This window comes from Diadema antillarum, unplaced genomic scaffold (genome assembly GCF_040938485.1).
Source record: "Diadema antillarum isolate AM-2024a unplaced genomic scaffold, OU_Dant_1.0 seq00001279_RagTag, whole genome shotgun sequence".
In the NCBI taxonomy this organism is placed as follows: Eukaryota; Metazoa; Echinodermata; class Echinoidea; order Diadematoida; family Diadematidae; genus Diadema; species Diadema antillarum.
The window spans coordinates 438,298-458,225 of record NW_027272059.1 but is presented as its reverse complement, the minus strand read 5'-3'; the positions used below and the strand labels follow the sequence as shown (position 1 = coordinate 458,225).

General features: G+C 37.8%; 1 protein-coding gene across 1 annotated transcript in view; it reads right to left on the bottom strand.

Annotated features, from left to right (window-relative positions):
- Positions 1-1,207: 1,207 nt before the first annotated feature.
- LOC139745612 (uncharacterized) overlaps positions 1,208-19,928 on the bottom strand; it is a 40,006-nt gene continuing 21,285 nt past the window's right edge. Inside the window, exons 6-28 of the mRNA XM_071656012.1 lie at positions 17,628-19,210; positions 16,709-17,035; positions 16,183-16,302; positions 15,553-15,577; positions 14,702-14,868; positions 14,065-14,175; positions 13,475-13,546; positions 12,953-13,057; positions 12,179-12,210; positions 11,364-11,454; positions 10,780-10,840; positions 10,278-10,324; positions 9,447-9,676; positions 8,555-8,656; positions 7,863-7,923; positions 7,364-7,399; positions 6,224-6,291; positions 5,768-5,850; positions 5,148-5,175; positions 4,403-4,431; positions 3,287-3,805; positions 2,389-2,486; positions 1,208-1,843 (exon numbers count right to left, since the gene is read on the bottom strand). Of these exons, the coding sequence (XP_071512113.1) occupies positions 1,790-1,843; positions 2,389-2,486; positions 3,287-3,805; positions 4,403-4,431; positions 5,148-5,175; positions 5,768-5,850; positions 6,224-6,291; positions 7,364-7,399; positions 7,863-7,923; positions 8,555-8,656; positions 9,447-9,676; positions 10,278-10,324; positions 10,780-10,840; positions 11,364-11,454; positions 12,179-12,210; positions 12,953-13,057; positions 13,475-13,546; positions 14,065-14,175; positions 14,702-14,868; positions 15,553-15,577; positions 16,183-16,302; positions 16,709-17,035; positions 17,628-19,210 (4,049 nt within the window). The 3' untranslated portion in view covers positions 1,208-1,789. The remainder of the gene's footprint in view (positions 1,844-2,388; positions 2,487-3,286; positions 3,806-4,402; positions 4,432-5,147; positions 5,176-5,767; positions 5,851-6,223; positions 6,292-7,363; positions 7,400-7,862; positions 7,924-8,554; positions 8,657-9,446; positions 9,677-10,277; positions 10,325-10,779; positions 10,841-11,363; positions 11,455-12,178; positions 12,211-12,952; positions 13,058-13,474; positions 13,547-14,064; positions 14,176-14,701; positions 14,869-15,552; positions 15,578-16,182; positions 16,303-16,708; positions 17,036-17,627; positions 19,211-19,928) is intronic.

The window sequence follows — 19,928 nt, the reverse complement described above, 5'->3', positions numbered from 1 at the left end:
AGTCTTTGAAAGAAAAAAAAAAACACCAAGTCTTTGAAAGTAAGAATATAACATGAACAATAAATGGCCCAGAAAGGCACAGGGAAACAATGTCTGGTGTGGTGTTTGTTTGTTTGTTTGTTTGTGTGTTCTTTTCCTCAAGGTCACTCTTGGATACTGTTATTACCCCTGATAAATTTCAGCACAAGTGTCAACAAAAACTAGACACACAATCGAACAAATTAAAAGGACTTACGCTGGAGAGAGGTTACACATTTGTTACAACCAGGAAGAAGTAATTGCTAACTTTCCTAATTGTATCATATTACCATACTGGATACTTTCATTGCACATTTGAAAAGTGAAGCATACACACCAAAAACAGTGTACATTGATTAAGAATGGCTGACAACTCATATTTTGGCAAACTAAACAAGAAAACATAAAAACATATGATTTGTGACAATAAACTGGGAAAAGAACAAAAAACAAATCACTGGCATTTACTAAATTAACAAACTTTGATAGAAGGCAGTAATAACTTCACTGCAAAACTTGTGCTGACAATCATGACATTGTACAACTAAAAATTTACAAATGCAGTGATTTTTAAGGAAGAATTGATATAAAAAACATAAATGACCAACATATCTCGTACACATGCTTGAATAGGATACACAGGTCAGCGAAAACAGTTATCATAAGCTGCGCTACGTCAAAGCAGTGGACCGTACCCCTGGGAGGGAGAGTGGGTGAACACTGGTAGTCTTACTCACAGACTTGCAAAGCTCTCACATCAGTTGCTAAGAAACTCATTCAGTATTTATGGCTAAAGATGCATGGTTTGTACCAAGGTGCAAGACTTATTAGTATTCCCAAGCCAAAAGTAGTAAGAATGGCACCATGAATCCTTCTTTCACCATGCAGGCATGAGAGAGAAGGTTACTCATGAGTGGAGAATGACTCTCCAATCTGAAACTCATAACTACGGCGACCGGAAATAAGGTACCTGGCGCTTGATGCACACTGTAAACACAGCCTAGCCATGGTTTCATGCCACCGATGCCAGGATCTTGGCAGATTGCACATGGTGTTACACTTGCTATGTCAAAACTACGGCAAAGAGACCCATTGCACTATCTATCAGTCAAGAACTCTGATTCAAATTCAGAGAATTGGTTTGAGTTTGCCAGCGGTCTCTTTAGGGGTAACCTGTGCTCTGCAGTGTAGGTCCAATCTCTAGTCTCTAGAAAATGTATCTAAACTATGACAGGAGCAAAATACTGTTCACGGCCGTAATATCAATTTAGTCAACATAACAGTGTTTTCTGTGCCTCTCAATGAGCCTATCGTAAAGCCTGACACTATTCCATGAGGTGATCACTATGAATGGTCAGCCATTCATAACAAATCTATTGATTTTTTTTTTTTTACATATATTTTTTTTGCATCCTCTCATTACACCATCATTAACATCACGACTCAGGCACAAAACCTTGTCAATACCCTCATTTTTAATAAAGTACGTAGCTGTTGTGATTTTAATTTTTTACAAAGCAGTACGATTTAAATATCAAACGACATATAAAAGAGCTCAACAATCACCGCTAGAGACAGCTGAACGCCATTGGTCAGCTGCCTCTAGCAGTAGCATGTGATTTTATTTTTCAATCACATTTACGGTGATTCTATCCATGACATCTCAGTTTACTCCATGAGCCCTGCTCGACTGAGACATCCGACTAAGCCAGGAGGTTGTTTCTCCAGCACTGGTAGTCAGAACTTTCCCTTCCCCCTTGTCCCATCCTCACTATGTCTGCATATTGGGGGGCTGTCTCGGCGGGGGACCTCTCGGATTCATGCCCTGCAGAACAGTCAAAAAGATTAAAGATGTGGCACAAATGTTGTGATAACAACTGAAACATTACAGAACTATGATAGTGGCATGACGGGGAGCAAAGAGCTGCATTATCAAGTTTGCTCATCTTCATATTCATCTTCCTTGGTGATAGGTTAAGCAATGCTGCACACTGGCACTGGTCCGACGGTCTCTGACCAGTAAAAATTACTGTCGGACCAGTAACTTTTTCAGGAATGAACCAATAAAACCTGGAAAAACTGGGTACCTACAATTCTGACAGACAGGTCGGACCAGTATAAAAAATGGGTTAGTGTGCAGCCCTGGATTAAGTCATATTTTGTGTATGGCTGGACAGCAGGAACTTGTTAAAAGTTACAAACATAATGTTCGCAAGTGCAGTGTGAAAAAACTTTTATCTCCTGTGAAATCACATGCATGAAAACGTGGTCGTTCTCAGTGATCTATCCAATGATTTCAAAATGGAATAAAATTTAAGCGAACGTGTAACAAAAAAAAAAAAAAAGTTAATCTGATGAGAACAAAGTTACCTGTGGGCCATCAGGTACCATTGGAGATGACGTCCTTGGACCTCCCATGGGACCTTCTGGAGCACCATACTGACCAGCTCTACTTCCTGGTCTCATACCTACACAAAACATTTACAAGAATAAAACAAAAAAACAAAACAAATGAAACTCTGGACTCACAGACAAAGTGGAAAAAAAAAGAACTTTTTTTTTTCTTTCCCAGAAACAAAATTCAATAATCAAACTGTGAAGTAAATTTCCTAACAAAAATACATGGATCACAAACATACCTATTGTAGTGCATGGCTTTACAGCAAATCTTACAAAGAACATATAAACTGTCAGTCATTACGTGGACAATTTGTTGGTAGGCATGGAATTGAGACGGACTTGTATTTTTCAATCAAGTTGCCCATAAGATGATACACAACAAATATTTGCAAACCCGTAGACATGTATTGCTTTCTTTGCTGTATTTGCGACTTTGAGTGAATTGATACAATTAATAAGTTACTGATGTGTTTGCAGAGAAAAATGTCCTGAATGAACAGAAATATGAAACACATACAATGCCAAATGCTGTGATTGATGTGTCTATTTTTTTATGTTAAACATTTGCAGTGGTGTTATTTTTTTTCCTTTATATAGAAAGGAAAAAAGGCAATTACAACTGTCTGCTGAGGGGAGAAACAACTGGATAATGACATCACAAAGAGTCAGAGCAGAGAGCCAAGCCTTATTAAGCTGTACAATTCCTAAGAGCTTGAGACAAAAAAGATTGTGGTCCAGCAAAAATTACTGCAGATGAAATATATGAAAAAAAAAGTTGTGTGAAGTATGAAGGAGGCATGGTTTCACAGGTGGATAGAAATAGCTACTTATCAGACCATATTACAAGAGAGAAAAGACTAAAGATTACCTGGGGGTGGGGGACCTCTTCTATCAAATAGTGGAGGTGGACCATCTCCTGGGAGGGGCCCTGGTCCACGCATGGGAGGGCCCCTGGGGTCCATAACATGAGGTGGAGGGGGACCAAACCTAGGACCAAAGTCTGGATCCATTGGAGGTGGTGGACCATGGGGATCAAACTCTCCCCTGCCCGGTGGAGGGAACCTGGCCATGGGCCCAAAATCTGGATGTGGTGGCCCAGGAGGGCCAAAGTCCATATCATCAGGATGGGGTGGGAAATCGGGCGGGAAATCTCCAGGTGGGGGACCATGCATGGGAGGTGGGCCATGTGGAGGGCCATAGGGATCATCATAGGGGCCTGGGGGCCCAAAGTCTGGGTGAGGCAGCATGGGTTCCCTGCCATATGGTGACGGGCCAATATCACGCTGCATCGGAGGAGGGAGCATTGAGGCAGGAGAGTCACGGTGTCTTTGATCTATTAGAGGCGGTGATGGTGAATCTGCTTCTATGATACTATTGCGACTTGGACCTGTGAAACACAAACACATTACACAAGTATTATCAGCAAATTTCACACATCCCTTCAACCATACTGTACTTGTTAAAATGTAATAAATCAGAAAATTTTTTACTTCTTCGTCCCTCCAGCAAAAAATAGAAAATCAAAAGTAATCAAGTTATACATACAGAATGAAACCTGAAGGCCAAATTAGAAGTTTAAAAATTGTAGCATGTATTTGTTTCTACATGAAAAACAATATTAACAGTATAGCCTTCTTTATCCATGACAGTGGCTTCAGTGTTGCCACTGCTCTACCAGAGGGCCCTGGCATTATTATTTTACCCCAGCATTGCCAGGTACCCATATATACACCTGGGTCGAGAGAGACATAGTGGGTAAAACATCTTGTCCAAGGACGTAAGCACTGGACTGGATTCAAACTTGGGTCCCAAATTGGGAGTCAGCAGTCTCATCCATTACGCCACAGTGTAAATACATATTCATGAAGTGCAACCAAGATACCATGGGAGAAAATGTCTTAGGTATGTATCAATACAGCACATACAGTATTATCAAAGATCGTGAGCTATCTTCTAAAATTCTAAGAAAAACCATTACACTCACCCCTTCTACCTGAGCGATTATTTCTTTCCCTGTGGATATGAAAAACATTGTAGACGCATTTTTTAGTATTCAAGACAAAAGTACAGTCAATCAACAAATTAATACTCTCATTATTCTGTTGATAAATATCAACAGAAAATCAAATCAAATACCAGTAAATCGCTTGCACAATGTTGACATATGAATGTGCCAAGAAATTAGTCAGATGTGAGCAATAACACATATGAAGTTAAATGGGTGTTTCTTAGAAGGATAATTTAAACCATTCTATGCTGGTGACTCTGGACAGTGTGTACGATGTTATGGGGTTTTCTGTGCCAATCTGTACTCAGAGCAAACAAAAGGTGAATAGTCCCTGTCTGAGTTACTTTGTAGCGCAGTATACAAACATTTAAATCAAATTGTAGGCACCCGTGAAGAAGCACAATTTAACCATTTCGTCTGAAGAGTTATCATAAATAAAGCACAAAAGCATGGTACATCTGAAAAATAATTACCAGTACTTTGAAAAAAAAAAGTCTTACAAACTCTGAACAAATTACCAAATAATACTAATACTAATACTAATAATAATAATAATAATAATAATAATAATAATAATAATGATAATAATGATGATGATAATGATAATAATGATGATGATCATGATGATGATGATGATAATTATAATAATAACAATAATGATAACATTAATAATAATAAGATAATAATAAAAATAACAATAATCATAAAAGAATCTACTTACCCTGGTCTGAATGATGGTGATACTACACCTGGTGGTCAATAAAGAAAGAAAAGTAGGGTTTAAACAACATTGCAGAGCATTTCATATAACAAGTAATCCATATTACAACCATTTACATTTCCATACTGCATCCTGATCACAGACTGCATATTTTCATCTAAATCAGCACACACCAATGCGCACACTGTCAAATATTCTCCAAGGTTTCCAAGTTGAATTCTCTCTTCATAAAATGCCACACACATAAACACACATAAGAGGATGATTATCAATTTGGTGCAATAGGAAAACCAAGATGGACTAACTTACTTCACTAAAGAAATATCCTTTGCAGTTTACTTACACATTATAAAAAGACAGATTGAATTCCCAATTTGCCATATTTTTAAAAAACTTTTTAAAAGCCATATCAGTAGGAGAGAAAAACATCCGAGAAGAAAACATTTAATATTTGTTACTCCAACAATGCAAATATAAACTTGACTTAACATGACAGAACCTAATTAAATCTAACAAGAAATCATGAACATAGACAATTACTGGATTTGATATCAGTGAGGTATACTTCTATTGTTTATGCTCCTAACTACTTGCTAGTTTGTAGTACTCGGTTCACTCACGCATTGGGGATGGTGCTGCTGCTTGGGGCTTCACCAATGGGGCATTCTCTGATGTGGCTCGCCTTCCTTCTAACTCTGTCAACCTAGGCCGTAAGACAGTTATCAAAGCTTTTTTTCATCAGGATTATAAGATAAGATATAAGGCTCGGTTTGGCTTTGCTATTACATATAGACAATAAAACAACCGGGGGGGGCTATTTGAGAGAAAAAAAGTTTTAAGAGGGAGAGACGAGAAGTCATGTTACCAATGGATAAAATATGTCATTTCCTGTCTACAAAGAGCTGCATATCAATCAAGGACTGGTCAAATGTGAAATTCCTGTTTTTCACATTGCATGTTGCAAAATCAGTACTTTGCTTTTGATTCTATTTAAACTGGCCTGAACTCAACATCAATTTGCTATTGTGCCACAGAGAGTGTACATGGTTGTGGGTTGGGAGGTTCTCTGGTCATACCTGTGTCTTAGTGTGGCCGCCTCTTTCTTGGATTCCTGTAGCTCTCTCTCAGCTGTTCTAAGTGACATCTGATGCAGAAAAGAGAAAGTTTCACAGATTTGGATGAGATATACAGGTTGCTAAGACATGATACTTCCCATGGCTAAGAGGTGTGCAATTTATGAGTTAGTATTCAAATATATAATACCTTTTAAGGGTTTAGCAAAAACTATGAGTTCATGAAGAGGCAGAGACAGTAACCTTCCCAAGGGCAGATTCATATCAAATTTTACTATACCTGAGGCTTGCTGAGGGTATAGTAAATTTGATATCAATCTGCCTCAAAGAAAAGTTACTTTTTATGCCTCTGAATGCTCATAGTTTACTAGAGCCAACAGTCAATTATCTTTATTACAATTTCCTTGTTAAGATAAGCATACATAATTCCCTATGCACCTTTAGCATCTGAATAAGTGGAGTTGGAGTTTACAGTTGTTCATTATTACAATTGTCATCATCATCATCAATCTCATCATTATCACTATCATCAACATTACAGCACAAATCATTAAATGAACTAGCAAATCGCTGACACATTACTTCATTTTTATTTGGGGGGGGGGGGCAGATTTATATTACTGAATGTAGTATCAAGATTTGATGCTCTAGATTTCATACAATTCCATAACTTCAGCATTTCATCTATTTTTGACACCATACACTCTGTCATCTCAATTCAAACGTAAACTCGCACTCATTTTATCATTACTCAGCTTAACCATCATTTTACAAGGGAAAGGTGCTAACCAGCAGCAACATAATCATGTGTTTCCTCAAATATGATTTCAGGCTGTGAATACTGTATGTGTTGAAGATCACTGACAAAAGGACAACTGTAAAGCAAGAAATATTCCTGGCATGAAATTTTTACGAATTGTAGCCGACGACAAATTTTTTTTTTGCGAATTACCACTGGCAGTCAATGCATATACAAAAGACAAAAACTTTCGCATGCATTTTAATTTCCAAATCTTGGCTCTCACGAAATTCACGAATTTCAAATGCATGCAAAAATTTATGGTTTTACAGTATCTGATTTAAGGTCCAGTGCTTCATAACATTTAACTTTTGTCTTATAAGTTCCTTTGAAACTTGACTCACCCAATGTTCATGGGCCTTCTTTTCATGAGCATTAACCTGCAGAGAAAGTAGAAAATGTAAAAATGCAGTTAAATTATTCACATAATATATCCAACAGATTTCATGTTTCTCTGACACAAAAGGACTGAAATGTATTGAATTTCTCATGAGTATACCCAAATGAAGAACATACATGAATTTGGTTACAGGACATTGACATGACTTCAACACTTCATCTGACTTCTATTTAATGAACTTGTACAATGAAATAACTTTTTATGGAACTCAAAACTGAAAACAGTACTTATCACCAATAAATAACAAGATAAACCCAAATCATTAGATGAAGTATAGCAATCACAAAAATGTTACGTTTCTTTGATGATGCTGGAGAACACATAGAAATCTGAATTTGAGTATGACCTCATCTTCTACTAGATGGTGATTTCTAATGAAAATTGACCTGTCCATTTTTTTTCCCCCGAGTGAGACCTGCCTTATATCGGTTCATAATACATACCTGTGTTCTGTAATTTCTCTCCGACTTATCCAATTCAGCTTTGAGATCAGCAATCTGTTGTCTGTAAAAGAACAAAATGTGTCAAATATTGAGGAAGGTTAATCACAATCTACAATCACATCCAAACATTACAAGAAAAAGAATAAAATAAAAAACAAATACGAAATTTCCTTTATCAATTGTTTCATTTCTTTCTTCTTGATGCAAGAGAATATTAAGTAGAGGGGTGAAGGTTCCCTCTAACAAATTTCATTTGTTAGAGGGAGACAAATTCTTTCTTCTTGTTTATCTACGATACATACAAAGTCAAAACTAGTTAATGTTAATGGAGTCAGGCTCTAAGCCAAGTAAAGACCTGTAAATGAGTAGCATTATCCTTTTGAATCATTCACCAATCTGCCATTAAAAAGAAAAATACATGGATCACATCTGAATCCAAACTTATACTCATATGATAACAACATTTTATTGATGACTAATAACTAGGTGAAATTCTCATTACTTGAGAACAATGTTTTGCACTTGCTTCAGAAGAATATACATCCATGAAGAAGAGAGTAAATAAATCATAACTCATAAGTTAAAATAGTACTTCATAACTCATAAGTAAATGAATGAGCGAATGTATGGATCATTATCATTTGGCATGGCTTGCACAAGGCCAAAGAGTGGTCAACTGACTGTCAACTGACCTGTAGTTGTTGAGGTCCACCTCAGCACTGATGGCCTTCTCACTCAATGATGTCACCTGTTCCTCACTCTGCAGCTTCAGGGCCTCCTCTCGGCCAAGCTTCCTGCACAAAGAACAGCCACCAAACAACACTCATTTAGTCAATATTCCACATTTCAACACCAATGTATGATGTCTGGTACAAATCAATTATGTATCAAAGTGGATCTGCTATTCTTTTCTAGCAATATTACCCTGTACATGATAAGACACACACACACAGTAGTTCCTGGTACATCTGGTAAATTACTCAGAGAGTTTTCAGTAGCAAAGTCAACATTTGATATCTAAGAAGCAGTGCATAACTTATTTGTTTGCTTTGACCCAATAGTGGTTGTACATTTTGTCCAATTCTGCTTGATAAATAATTTGGAGATAATCCTTGCATAAAATTTCTCAGGATGCAGAAGAACCCAGTAATACTGCAAACTTACTATAATGGTACCTTACCGAGTGTACTCCAAACTTCAATGACAATTAGTAAATCTGCTATGAGGTTTCAAGTTGTTGCCATGGTAGCCCTTCTTCCATAAGTGACTGTCTTCAGTTTTTCCATGGAATTGGGCCCAGGATCTCTCACTCACACATTACAGGATATCAACATTAATTGTTTACAATTCCAGGCACAAAAAAAACTGTACTACGATCTACACTGATATTAAAATGTATTCCCTATGGACCCCGCCCCCATTTGCGATATGCATTTGACAAAGACACTTCACTTCCTTCAGATGCCTTGTCAAAGGGGTTTACATCTATAGATAGTACTGTGTGTAGATTGTATTTTAACAGTTTTGATGGAATGTACATAAACACCAGTGGGAAATTAATCCTGTCAAGTGGTCTCTGCTCACCTCTGAAGATCCACCTCTTTGGTCTTGAAGTACTCCTGCAGGACCTCCATCTTAGTCTGGGCCTCCAGGTGGTCACTCTTGGCCTTGCTGTGCTCCATGCGCAGCCCTTCAATCTCCTGCCTGAGGGAGCCCGTCTTGGTCTCCAGCTCCCGGACAGACTTCACCTCCATGTCCAGCTTGTCCTGGAGCTCGTCGCGCTCCTTGAGGACCAGAGAGAGCTTGGCATTGACCTAGAGAAGGAGTACAACAAGGATGATGATCCATGAGATGGCTGCTATCATCCTCCTTATGGGTTGCCTTGCCCAATCAATGACTGTAAGGAGCTGATTTATATCTTAATTAAATACCCCTCCGGTCAGAGGGTGAGTTGATTTGAATAGGAATTTATTTGTAAGGTGGGTAGAATCCCACAGGTGTTCGACAACTATTGTCCTCAGCACACAGTGCTAGCCAGGGATGCGCAGTTCAGTTTGCAGCAGTCAGTGTAACCTTTTTGTCATACATCACAGTATTCCACTGAAGTGGAATTGGTGTTTTGCAAAGTCCATCATAATTATTCCTATTACTACATTGAGCATTACACAGACTCTGATCATTCAAATAATTCATCATTTTGAACAGAATTGAGCAAAATTTGGGATATCACACATAACTTGAACATTAATTTCAGTGCAAAAACAAAAGGCAGAAAACAAACTTCGGCATCTTTTCTTCTTTCTTTTCTTCTTGCGGAGTTGTGCACAATTACAATGTTTTCAAACATGATTCACCCTTACAAGTTAGTTATTAGCTGTGTTAGAGAAGTAAAAAGTGGAGAAAAAAAACACTTACTCTTGTTACATCCATAAGTTGTTGGATTTTGGCTTCTGAGTCAACCTCTGAAATGCAAATGAAAACAAAAACGATCACACATAATAAATAAAAATTGAAGGAATCAGTTTAAATGCTTCAGCATCATGGGCAGTAACAATAAAGTGCTTTCACAAACAATTTTATCATCTTGGATTCCTTCCATATCAGTAATACCACACACCACAGGTCAGTAGCACATAACAACAGTTCTTAATGTCCCCTACAAGATTCTGTCATTCTGAGCTACAGCAGGTTTAGTTCTTTTTTCCTATTTAGTTCTGATCTGTAACATGTGGAGCCATAACCTTTAAAAAAATCAACAAACATGTGTATTAGAAAAGAAAGTAACAACAATGAAAACAACTCTGTGGTGGATGTGGTGGAATATTTGAATCAATGTGCTCTGTTCCAGGTATACCATATATCTTATCCCCAATCAAGTCACAAAACAGCTTAATCTTCGCACACAAAAAATGCTTACCGGGACCCTCATTTTGAAGATGTTCAATCCCCTTCAGTTGTAGTAGACAATCTTTAAGAACCTGATATAAAAACAGATGTATTAACAAAGTGAAAAACTATTACATACTTGCACAATAAAAAGACTTTATTTCCAAGATATCATGGAGCAAATTGGTAATGTAATCTCTTCACATATGCATATTCAAATTCTGAAATCAAGCTACTCTTTCAGATACCTTGAATTTGATGTAACAGTTCTTAAAACTTGCAAAGAGGTAATTTAAAGGAAATCATTTGTACATGCAACATTGATTCTGACTGCACATCAGCATGGCATAACACCACAATGCAATAAAAACAATGACAGTCTCAAGCAAACAGGATCACCTATCTGGTACAACAATTTTCTATCAAACAATCTGAAACTGCTACAGCAGATAACTATAACGTACTTCATACTACAACAAAAGCAGACTTTCTGTCTACATTTAAAATTACCCACAATTCTAAAGCACTCCTTGATCCCCCACACTAGGCAGACTAGGTCCATACTCTACTGTACAATGGAGGGATCAGGGCAAGACTAGTTTGTACAACACCCACCTCAATTTCATTATCTTTGAAGACCAGGGACTCTTTCATGTCTTTCTTCTCTGTGTTCAGCAGCTCAATTTGTTCCGTTAACTCCGAAAATCTAACCACATAGAAAGTCATTTTGGAAATGATGTTATTATCAATGAATCACATGAATACAAATGAGACTCTATATATATGTAACATCATCCATATCATTCAGCCCATTTCATTTTCATCACATGCAAAACTAGAAAAGCATTCTGAGAGCGCAGACCTCCGCCAAGCAGCTACTTTCCACCAATGATCTTGCTCTTCCATAGAGATCAGTGATTTCCACCCATACCTATGCATGGTGAAAAATTGCCCAATTTCCCAATATACAGATGTAGAAGCCTTTGTTACATCATAAACCCTCAGCTGCGCAGCGCGCCTCTCCCTGGCAGAAATTACAGCATGCACTTTAGTGCGCGTATGAAAACCTAAAAAATGCGCAGCTTGAACTCTCAAGTTCATTAACCCTACCTGCCAAAATATCTAAAATCCTTCATAAAATCCATAAAAATTTCGGATCACTACCGAAATTTAAACATTTGTTCCTTGTGTCATTCTCAACCTTTCCTGCATGTTTCATCTAAATCCATTCACAACTTTTTGAGTTATTTTGCACACGGACAAACAAACAAATGGTAATGAAAACATAACCTCCTCCCTTGGCGGAGGTAATAAAAATCTTGCAAACTGCAGAAATAGAATCTCCAATATGTCAAATGAAAAGAGCAATGCTTCACAAAAAAACAGCAACAATGATTTGGTACATTTAAAAAGAGAATATTGTCAGTTACCTTTCATTCTGCCCTGTAAGCTCCTCTTGAATCTATTAAAAAAATAATAATAATAATAATAGAATGGCTGTTTACAAATTGACATCAACATGATTGTTGACACATACAACTATCAAACATTTCTATATACTGTTTCATATGCAAGCTCAGCAGTGATTGACTGATCTTAGATTTAACGTCTATTTTGTTTATTTAGTCAAAGCAATACAACCTAGACATAATTTTATCTTCCTCATGATCGAGCTTCAAATCTAGAAGCTTGAAAGACAATTCATCGTTTAAAAAAATATAATCAACTGTGGTTATGGGAAATATTATTTCACTCTCCAGATTCTTAACAGCATTTCACTATTTTAACATGCAGTCACAAATAATTCAGTATGTTTCTTCGGTGAATATCAACACCAGGATAAAAAGCTCTGATATTACCCAGAATAGAGCAAGAAGTGGACAGACTGGTGTCACATCATAGTCTTGCTGATACAGCTCTGATATTACCCAGAATAGCATGAGAAGTAGCCAGACTGGTGTGTTACCATAATCTTGCTGATACAGCTCTGATATTACACAGAATAGCATGAGAAGTGGACAGACTGGTGTCTTAACATAGTCTTGCTGATACAGCTCTGATATTACCCAGAATAAAGTGAAAGGTAGCCAGACTGAAAGGTAGCCAGACTGGTGTCTTACCATAGTCTTGCTGATACTGCTCTGATATTACCCAGAATAGAATAAAGGTAGCCAGAATGAGAAGTGGACAGACTGATGTCTTACCATAGTCTTACTGTCATGCAGCTGTCTGTTTTGTTCTTCCAGTGATGTGACTTCCTGCTTGAGATGTGATTGTATCTCTTCTCCCTCGTACACTTTTCCTTCAAGCTGCACATGGAGAAAATTGCCATTGAGCACAAAAAGACATTCACAACAAGACAACCCACACACTTGTAGTACACCAGTACTGAGACCTTCATTGGTTCTCCAATTCAGGCAAACCATTTTGCACCAGCAGCATACAATAGCATTTATAATATACAATACAATATGTTGGTCCTGAATCTATGCAATGTGCTCTGAAAACAAACAAACAAACAAACAAAATGAATAACACACAAATACCACACTTGAATGTACTTCCCCCCTGAAATGGCTTTCTTTTGTTAAAAGTTCTGTCCATTTTGTGTTCTGTTAGGCAAAATTCCCTCATTGGTAAACAGTCTGTGCCTTTAACCCGTCATGTTAAACTGTGGAACAAATGAGAAATTTACCAATTCCGAATGAAAACTTCTGGACACTTACATCACGCGTTTTGGCATTCAAATCTTTGATGGAGCTTTGGGATTTTTTCATCTGGCCTTCCAGTGACTTAATCTGAGGAGGAAATGAAAATAAAGCCTGAAATAATCAACAACATACATAACTATTGACAAATATGTTTATCTATGGTTTGTTGATATCAAGTAAATACTATTAACATATTCAATAAAAAGAAAATGACATTCAGAAAGTATGTACCTTTAAGGCAGGAAATCCATTTTCACACATAGTTTTGGAATGTCAAGACAGTGAAAATGAAATACGATCCTGTAAAGTGTTTTCAGTTTTGAAACTGCAGTCTGTATATTATGATTATGGCTGAACTTCTTGGGAAGATGACTGTATAACTAGGAAAATATCTGTAATGACCTCAGCAGAGATTTAAAACTACAGACTCACAACATCATATTCTTCAGTGAACGATACAAATTAAGTGAGCAGTATAGAAGTACCCTTTTAACATTAATATGCACAAGCACTCCAATAGTGATGAAGTAGACATGTAACATCACAACAATATATTAAAGATGATGTATATAAACTTGAAGTCTTCAAGTTCTCACTGACTTTACCTTTTGCTGACTCGAATCGTACTCAGTGCTCTTCTTCTTCAAAGATGACTTGAGTCTATCCACCTCCTCTTTTTGTTCCTTTGTAATGTGCTCTAGCTCTTTGCAGGTTTTCTGAAAGAATGTGGATATATCAATATAAAGTAACAAATGTAAAACATACATATTTAGATTTTCCACAAATGAGAATGACTGGCAACTTATATACTTCATCATTTCTGATCAACACTTTGGAGAATGTAATTTCATCTTCAACTCACTAATATCAAAATTAAGAATACCATAGCCACTCGTAAGGTGGTACATTTGTTTTCTAAATAGGCCACAGAACAAGTTATTCATTTTCTGTGATGATCCAGATCAATGGCTGGATCAAGAAATTTTCATTAAGAATTCTTTATCATTATGAGAAAGGGTCAGTTTTGACATTTTACTGCATGATTCATAAAATAATGTCCAGGATGCTTGTTGAAATGTACAGAGCAACCTCTGCACAAGATCTCTCACACCACAAAATTTGATCTGAATATTGACGATATTCTGATATACAAATTGGCTACCTTGGCAGAGGTATGTGCTCTCTGAGTACTTCTTTCTAATGGAGAATTAGAAACATTAAATCAAGCAAACACTTGTGTACCTCCAGCTTGGATTTGTCCTGCCCAGTCTGGTCCTGAGCTGACCTCAGCTCAAAGAACTCAAGGTTCTGCTTCTTGAACTGCACATTGGTCATGTCCAGGGCGTCCATGACCTCAGCCTTCTGGGTAGTCAGGACGTCCACCTCCCTCTTCAACATACTTTCCACCCCTAAAGAAACGATTGGCGAACAGTCACTGGATTGAATTTAATTTTCTTAGAGATGAATGGGATTTATTCAAGGAAAACACATCAGGGATTTGTCTGGACATTGAACAAATGCACTTTCATCACACAAAAAGACAGAATACTAATCCATCACATGATCACTAGCTTTGCAGTGGATGGTACAAAGATACACTATCACAATTGATATTACTAAATGGAATTGCAGCTTATCATGGTGTAAGCATTGTACACTAAGCTCCATGTTGATAAATAAACAGGGATGACTTTTACAGGGAACTGCTTCTCTGTACTTTTACAGGGAACTACTACTCTGTACTGTGGATGTACATTGTATGTACTTCTCGGATAAGTACATCCACAGTTTCAGACTAAGAACATACCTCATTGGCAATCAATGCTACTGATGTCGAGTATTACGAAGTATCTTTGTATAAATGTGCTGCAAAAGTCTTCTAGTAAATCAATAATGCAACCCTAGATTTGTTTTCTGATACTCCTGCTGAACATTTAAGTACTCTACACATTTAGCATCTTTGAAATCTTATATGAATGCAAACATTCCCTACTGATTCAGTGCCTCAAAGAGATTCACAGTATTTGTTAAATTAAGCATAAACAGCAAGAACCCTCTCTTACATTTCAAAAAGGGGAAATCATTACACTTACTTCTATGTCTTCTTGATCCACACACCTGCAAGAGATTGAAATTGAATGACTTCATTTGTGCAAAAGGTTTTCTTAATAAGGAACTTTACTTTACATTACTATAAAGTATTGAAATCTGCACATAACATGTTGGTATGTGATTCCTTGAAAAAAACAAACAGCTGCACAAAATGACGTGAATCTGTTGTGTTATGGATATTCAACTAAATATGATGACTAGCTTTCTTTAATTGCCCATCTATCTACTGCATACAGTGATTATGCATGACAATGATGAAGGCAAATATGCGTACTGACAAAAGTACCAGCAAAATGTTCAAGTATTGCCTGAGAGATTGAGGAATCTTTATTAGAGGCTTTTGTCATTGAAAGGTCGGTTGCTTCAGTACATCATTTCAAGAGTAATTCATATCAGCTACGCTAAAGCACCATACAAGCATTTGACAGTAACTTTTGAACACAACTACAAATTGATACTAAACTCCATGAAAATCAAAGATTAACAGCTAATGAACGATATGATCAGCAACTGGTCTGATAATAAGATTTGAATTGTCTAGTGACTTATGGTCCCAACTATTCTCGACAAAAGACAGCTAAGGTACACACATAAGATGTTTATCATCATACCATACAGCAGACGAGGCACATGATGAAGGAGAGGAGGGACACCTCTAGGATAAACAGGGAGATCCAGGGGATACCAAGGAAGTCTGGCTGCTGAATGGCGTGCTGGAACTGTACTGGGAACTGCCGAGATCAAAATCAGTAACAGGTCATTACAGATTGAACTTTGGCACACTTTGATGAACATATTGTTCTGGGTCTTCACCACTACTTTCGCACAATAAAATAATGCTGGACATTTTACATCAGCATGAGAATGATGATGCCATTTCAAACATATCTTTTGATATCTTATTTTCCAGGAAACACTTCAAGAAGAACATTTATCTCCAAGAAACCACCATAAATGAGGACAATTCTGTATGACCTTCATTTTGTCTACTGAAGTTATTAAGAGTACAATTAAATCTTGGATTTTCCTCTTTTCTTTTGTGAAGCATTACATGACAAAGGGGTAAAATTCCTCCAGAAAAGTTGAAATAAAACTAAACTTCAGTACCTGATAAAATATCTCTGAATATCTACTCACCATTTGAAACAGAGGAAGGAAGACAGAATGGTTAAGGGCATCAATGGCCGGCTCCAAATTCTTTTTCAGCTGAGTCATCAAGTCATCTTCACTTATGCTCACTGGTTCCTCCTCATCTTTCACTGTCTCCACGGTAACACCATCATCCAGGTCGGCATGCTGGTTCTCCTCCCTGGTGTAGAGCTGGTGGTGGAAACCCTCATGTGTTCCATTATCCTCTGCTGGCTCCTGACTGCTCGAGTCAATGGCTCCTCCATCACTAGTTTCTCCTGAGTTGTCATGGTAATGCTCCTGTTCTGCCGCCTCTTCCTCATACTGTAAAGGAAACTGATGGAAGGACATACAAAAGTACCTTCCTTTGACAATCTATTTCATGCAAATCCTACTGTCGCTTTAATACAGTTTAAAGGCATAATTTACCATTTGCAGATGAAACAAAAACCCAGCATTACTGCTTCAAAATAGTTCTAAACTGTGAGTTAAGGATAGAAACAACCAATGTAGGAATTTGAACCAGTATAATCGATGTTAAGTATTGTTAAATATACAAAATGAGAACAATAGTTATGATAAAAATGTTTCCAGATTAAACTGTCTACAGTTACGGTTTAATGAGAAAAATAGTGATATCTCCTTATATTTTAGGCTTTATTGCAAAAATTGTATCTGGTAGGATGTTTTGTGAAACAACTGACCTACACATATGCATCAAAAGTGATATCTTGAACATTTTTTAAAATCACTGCTCCCAAAGGTAAACAGGACCTTTAATGGCAAAATAAAATGGTTGATTTATTAGATATAAACAAAATAAAGACTTCCAACATTTATCACTATCGCTTTTGCTATCCAAAGTGAAAGATAGCTAAATTGTGAACATACTGTAGCAACAATTTTGAAAAAGTAGTCAGAATCTTACCCGTGTACTGCTGCGAATAAGAGGCTCTGCATAGTCATCAGGACCATCAACCTTTGTGTCACCAGAAGGCGCTGCCTCTCCAGTTTCCGGTGCTGCCTGGTCTTGGAAGCCTTCGGAAGGCACTTCTGGAAGAACGGGAGAAGTATTTACAGCATCTTTCACCTCTGCACTGGGGCTGTCTTGGGAGGTTGAAGGTGGCTCTTGATATTCTGCATGATTCCCACTTTCAACTTCCATTCCTGCAGGATCCTGTTGAAGTTGAGTGTCAACCACAGGATTTGGTCCTTCAGCTCTATCTACCACATCGGCAAGTTTTGCTGGGTCATATGTGTCACCTTCTTCCACTTGCTTGGATTCAGTTGCCTGATATGGGTTATGCGTTTGTTCCGTAGAACCCTGGTGGAGAGGAGGTTCAGGAACAGAGTCCGGAGGATGAGCATGTGGCTCAGGGTCCACACCCTCTGTCTTCAAAATTGTCAGTGGATCTTCAGGATCTTCCTTGGTAAAATCTCCAGGTTCTTCATTTTCAGTTTTTGGCTCAACAGGAAGTTCTGGCACACCTTCCTGGCTTTCTTCTTGGCGTTTTAAATCATTGGTCTGCTGAGAAACATCGCCATCTGCTTGTGGCTGAGGAACAAAGGGTGATAAAATGTCTCGCTTTGGAGCTGGAGGTGGTTTCACAAGAAGGGTCTTCTTCAGCTCTGGATCTCGGAGAATTTTCAGCATTTCCTGCTGGATGGCTCCTTCCTTGCCGCTGAGCTCTGGATTGGCATGGAGTCTATGCAAGATATTCCTATATGCCTCGGGATCAATTTCTTCCTCACTTTTCATTGAAAAAGTTGTTGGAGGAGGGACAACATCATCTTCATCTCCTTCTTCTTCTCTTTCTCCTTGAGGCATGTCAACAATATCGCTACCTTGCATTGTGAAAACAGAAGTCTGTTGTGGAGTTTGACTATTCACATCCTGACTTTGGATTGGAGGTTCATTTGGCATTGGTGTGGGTTCCAGATCGTCAAGATATATTGTGGTGCCATCTATAACCTCTATTGATGGGTTCGGAAGAATCTGCTCTTTGTGCTGATTGATAGCCCCAGGAATGTCTTCTGCCTCTACTGGAGTGTCCTGAATACCTTGGGTTGGTTCAGGAGTACCTTCTTGGTGAGCAGGAGCTTGGGTAGCCTCCACAACACCTGGAATAGTTTCCACTTGAGGGGTACTTTCATGTACATCTGCACCTGTCCTTTCATTGCTGTTACTGTCAGCATTTCCTTGATCTTCTCCTTGGTCTGGATGAGGATCATCAGCATCTTGAGTCTTGAATTCTCCAGGTAAATCAGCATTCTGGTCTTGTTGATCACTCACTTGCAATCCAAGGCCCTCTACAGTCTGCTGTTCACTATTGACTGGATTGTATTCTCCTTCATTAACATCTTGTCTGTCTCGTTCCATTCCTTCCCCTGCCACCGGTTCTTGTTGATCCTGCTCCACCACCTCCTCTTCTGCAGGCTCCTCTTCCAGTTGAAGATCAACCCTCCTATCTCCCTTATCTTCTTGGTTGTGTGGATCTGTTGCTTCATCTTCTGTTGAAAAAGAAAATGTTAATCAACAATAAACTTTAACTCCATGTACTATAAAGAGCGATATGCAATTTCTTGTTCCACGTACCTGCAACATATTAAAGCTATTATTTCTGTATAATACATTCTCACTTGTAACTTTGCAGCAATGAATAAATTATACCTTGATGGTAAAATGAAGTAAACATGAATTAAAACAACAATCATTTCATGACTGATTGTAGTTTGTAGCTCTTTTTTTTTCTTTTTGGCCTCTTCTCTTTACACCATCTCCAGTGACAAGAACAACTGGCAAAATCTGGAGGTCAAGAACCCCCTTCTTTCAAAGCTTTAGTTTTGGTGCAATGTGTGCAGAAAAGTTTGCAACAAGTTGTTATTGAGGAAAGGCCTTAAAGCTGTTACTGCACTTCTTGTTAGCATAAAGATGATTGTATTTAAATCTTTCACATATTTCAATACATTATCTTTTAAACATAATACCATATCAACTGATGAAATTTAGACTTGCAGCTTGGGTAAGTAGTTTTAACTTTGGTCACTATATTTATCACAGAGACATGATCACAGAATTCAGTCTGAAGGAGGTTACTACGCCAACATGTGTTAGGGTATTACAAATCAAGCGATAAGGAAATTAACTCACTAGTAGGAAAAATGTCAGGCACTGGGTGAGTATTTTTCAGTTATCCGAGATGCTCTTTTCTTTCTTTCTCTTTCGCTC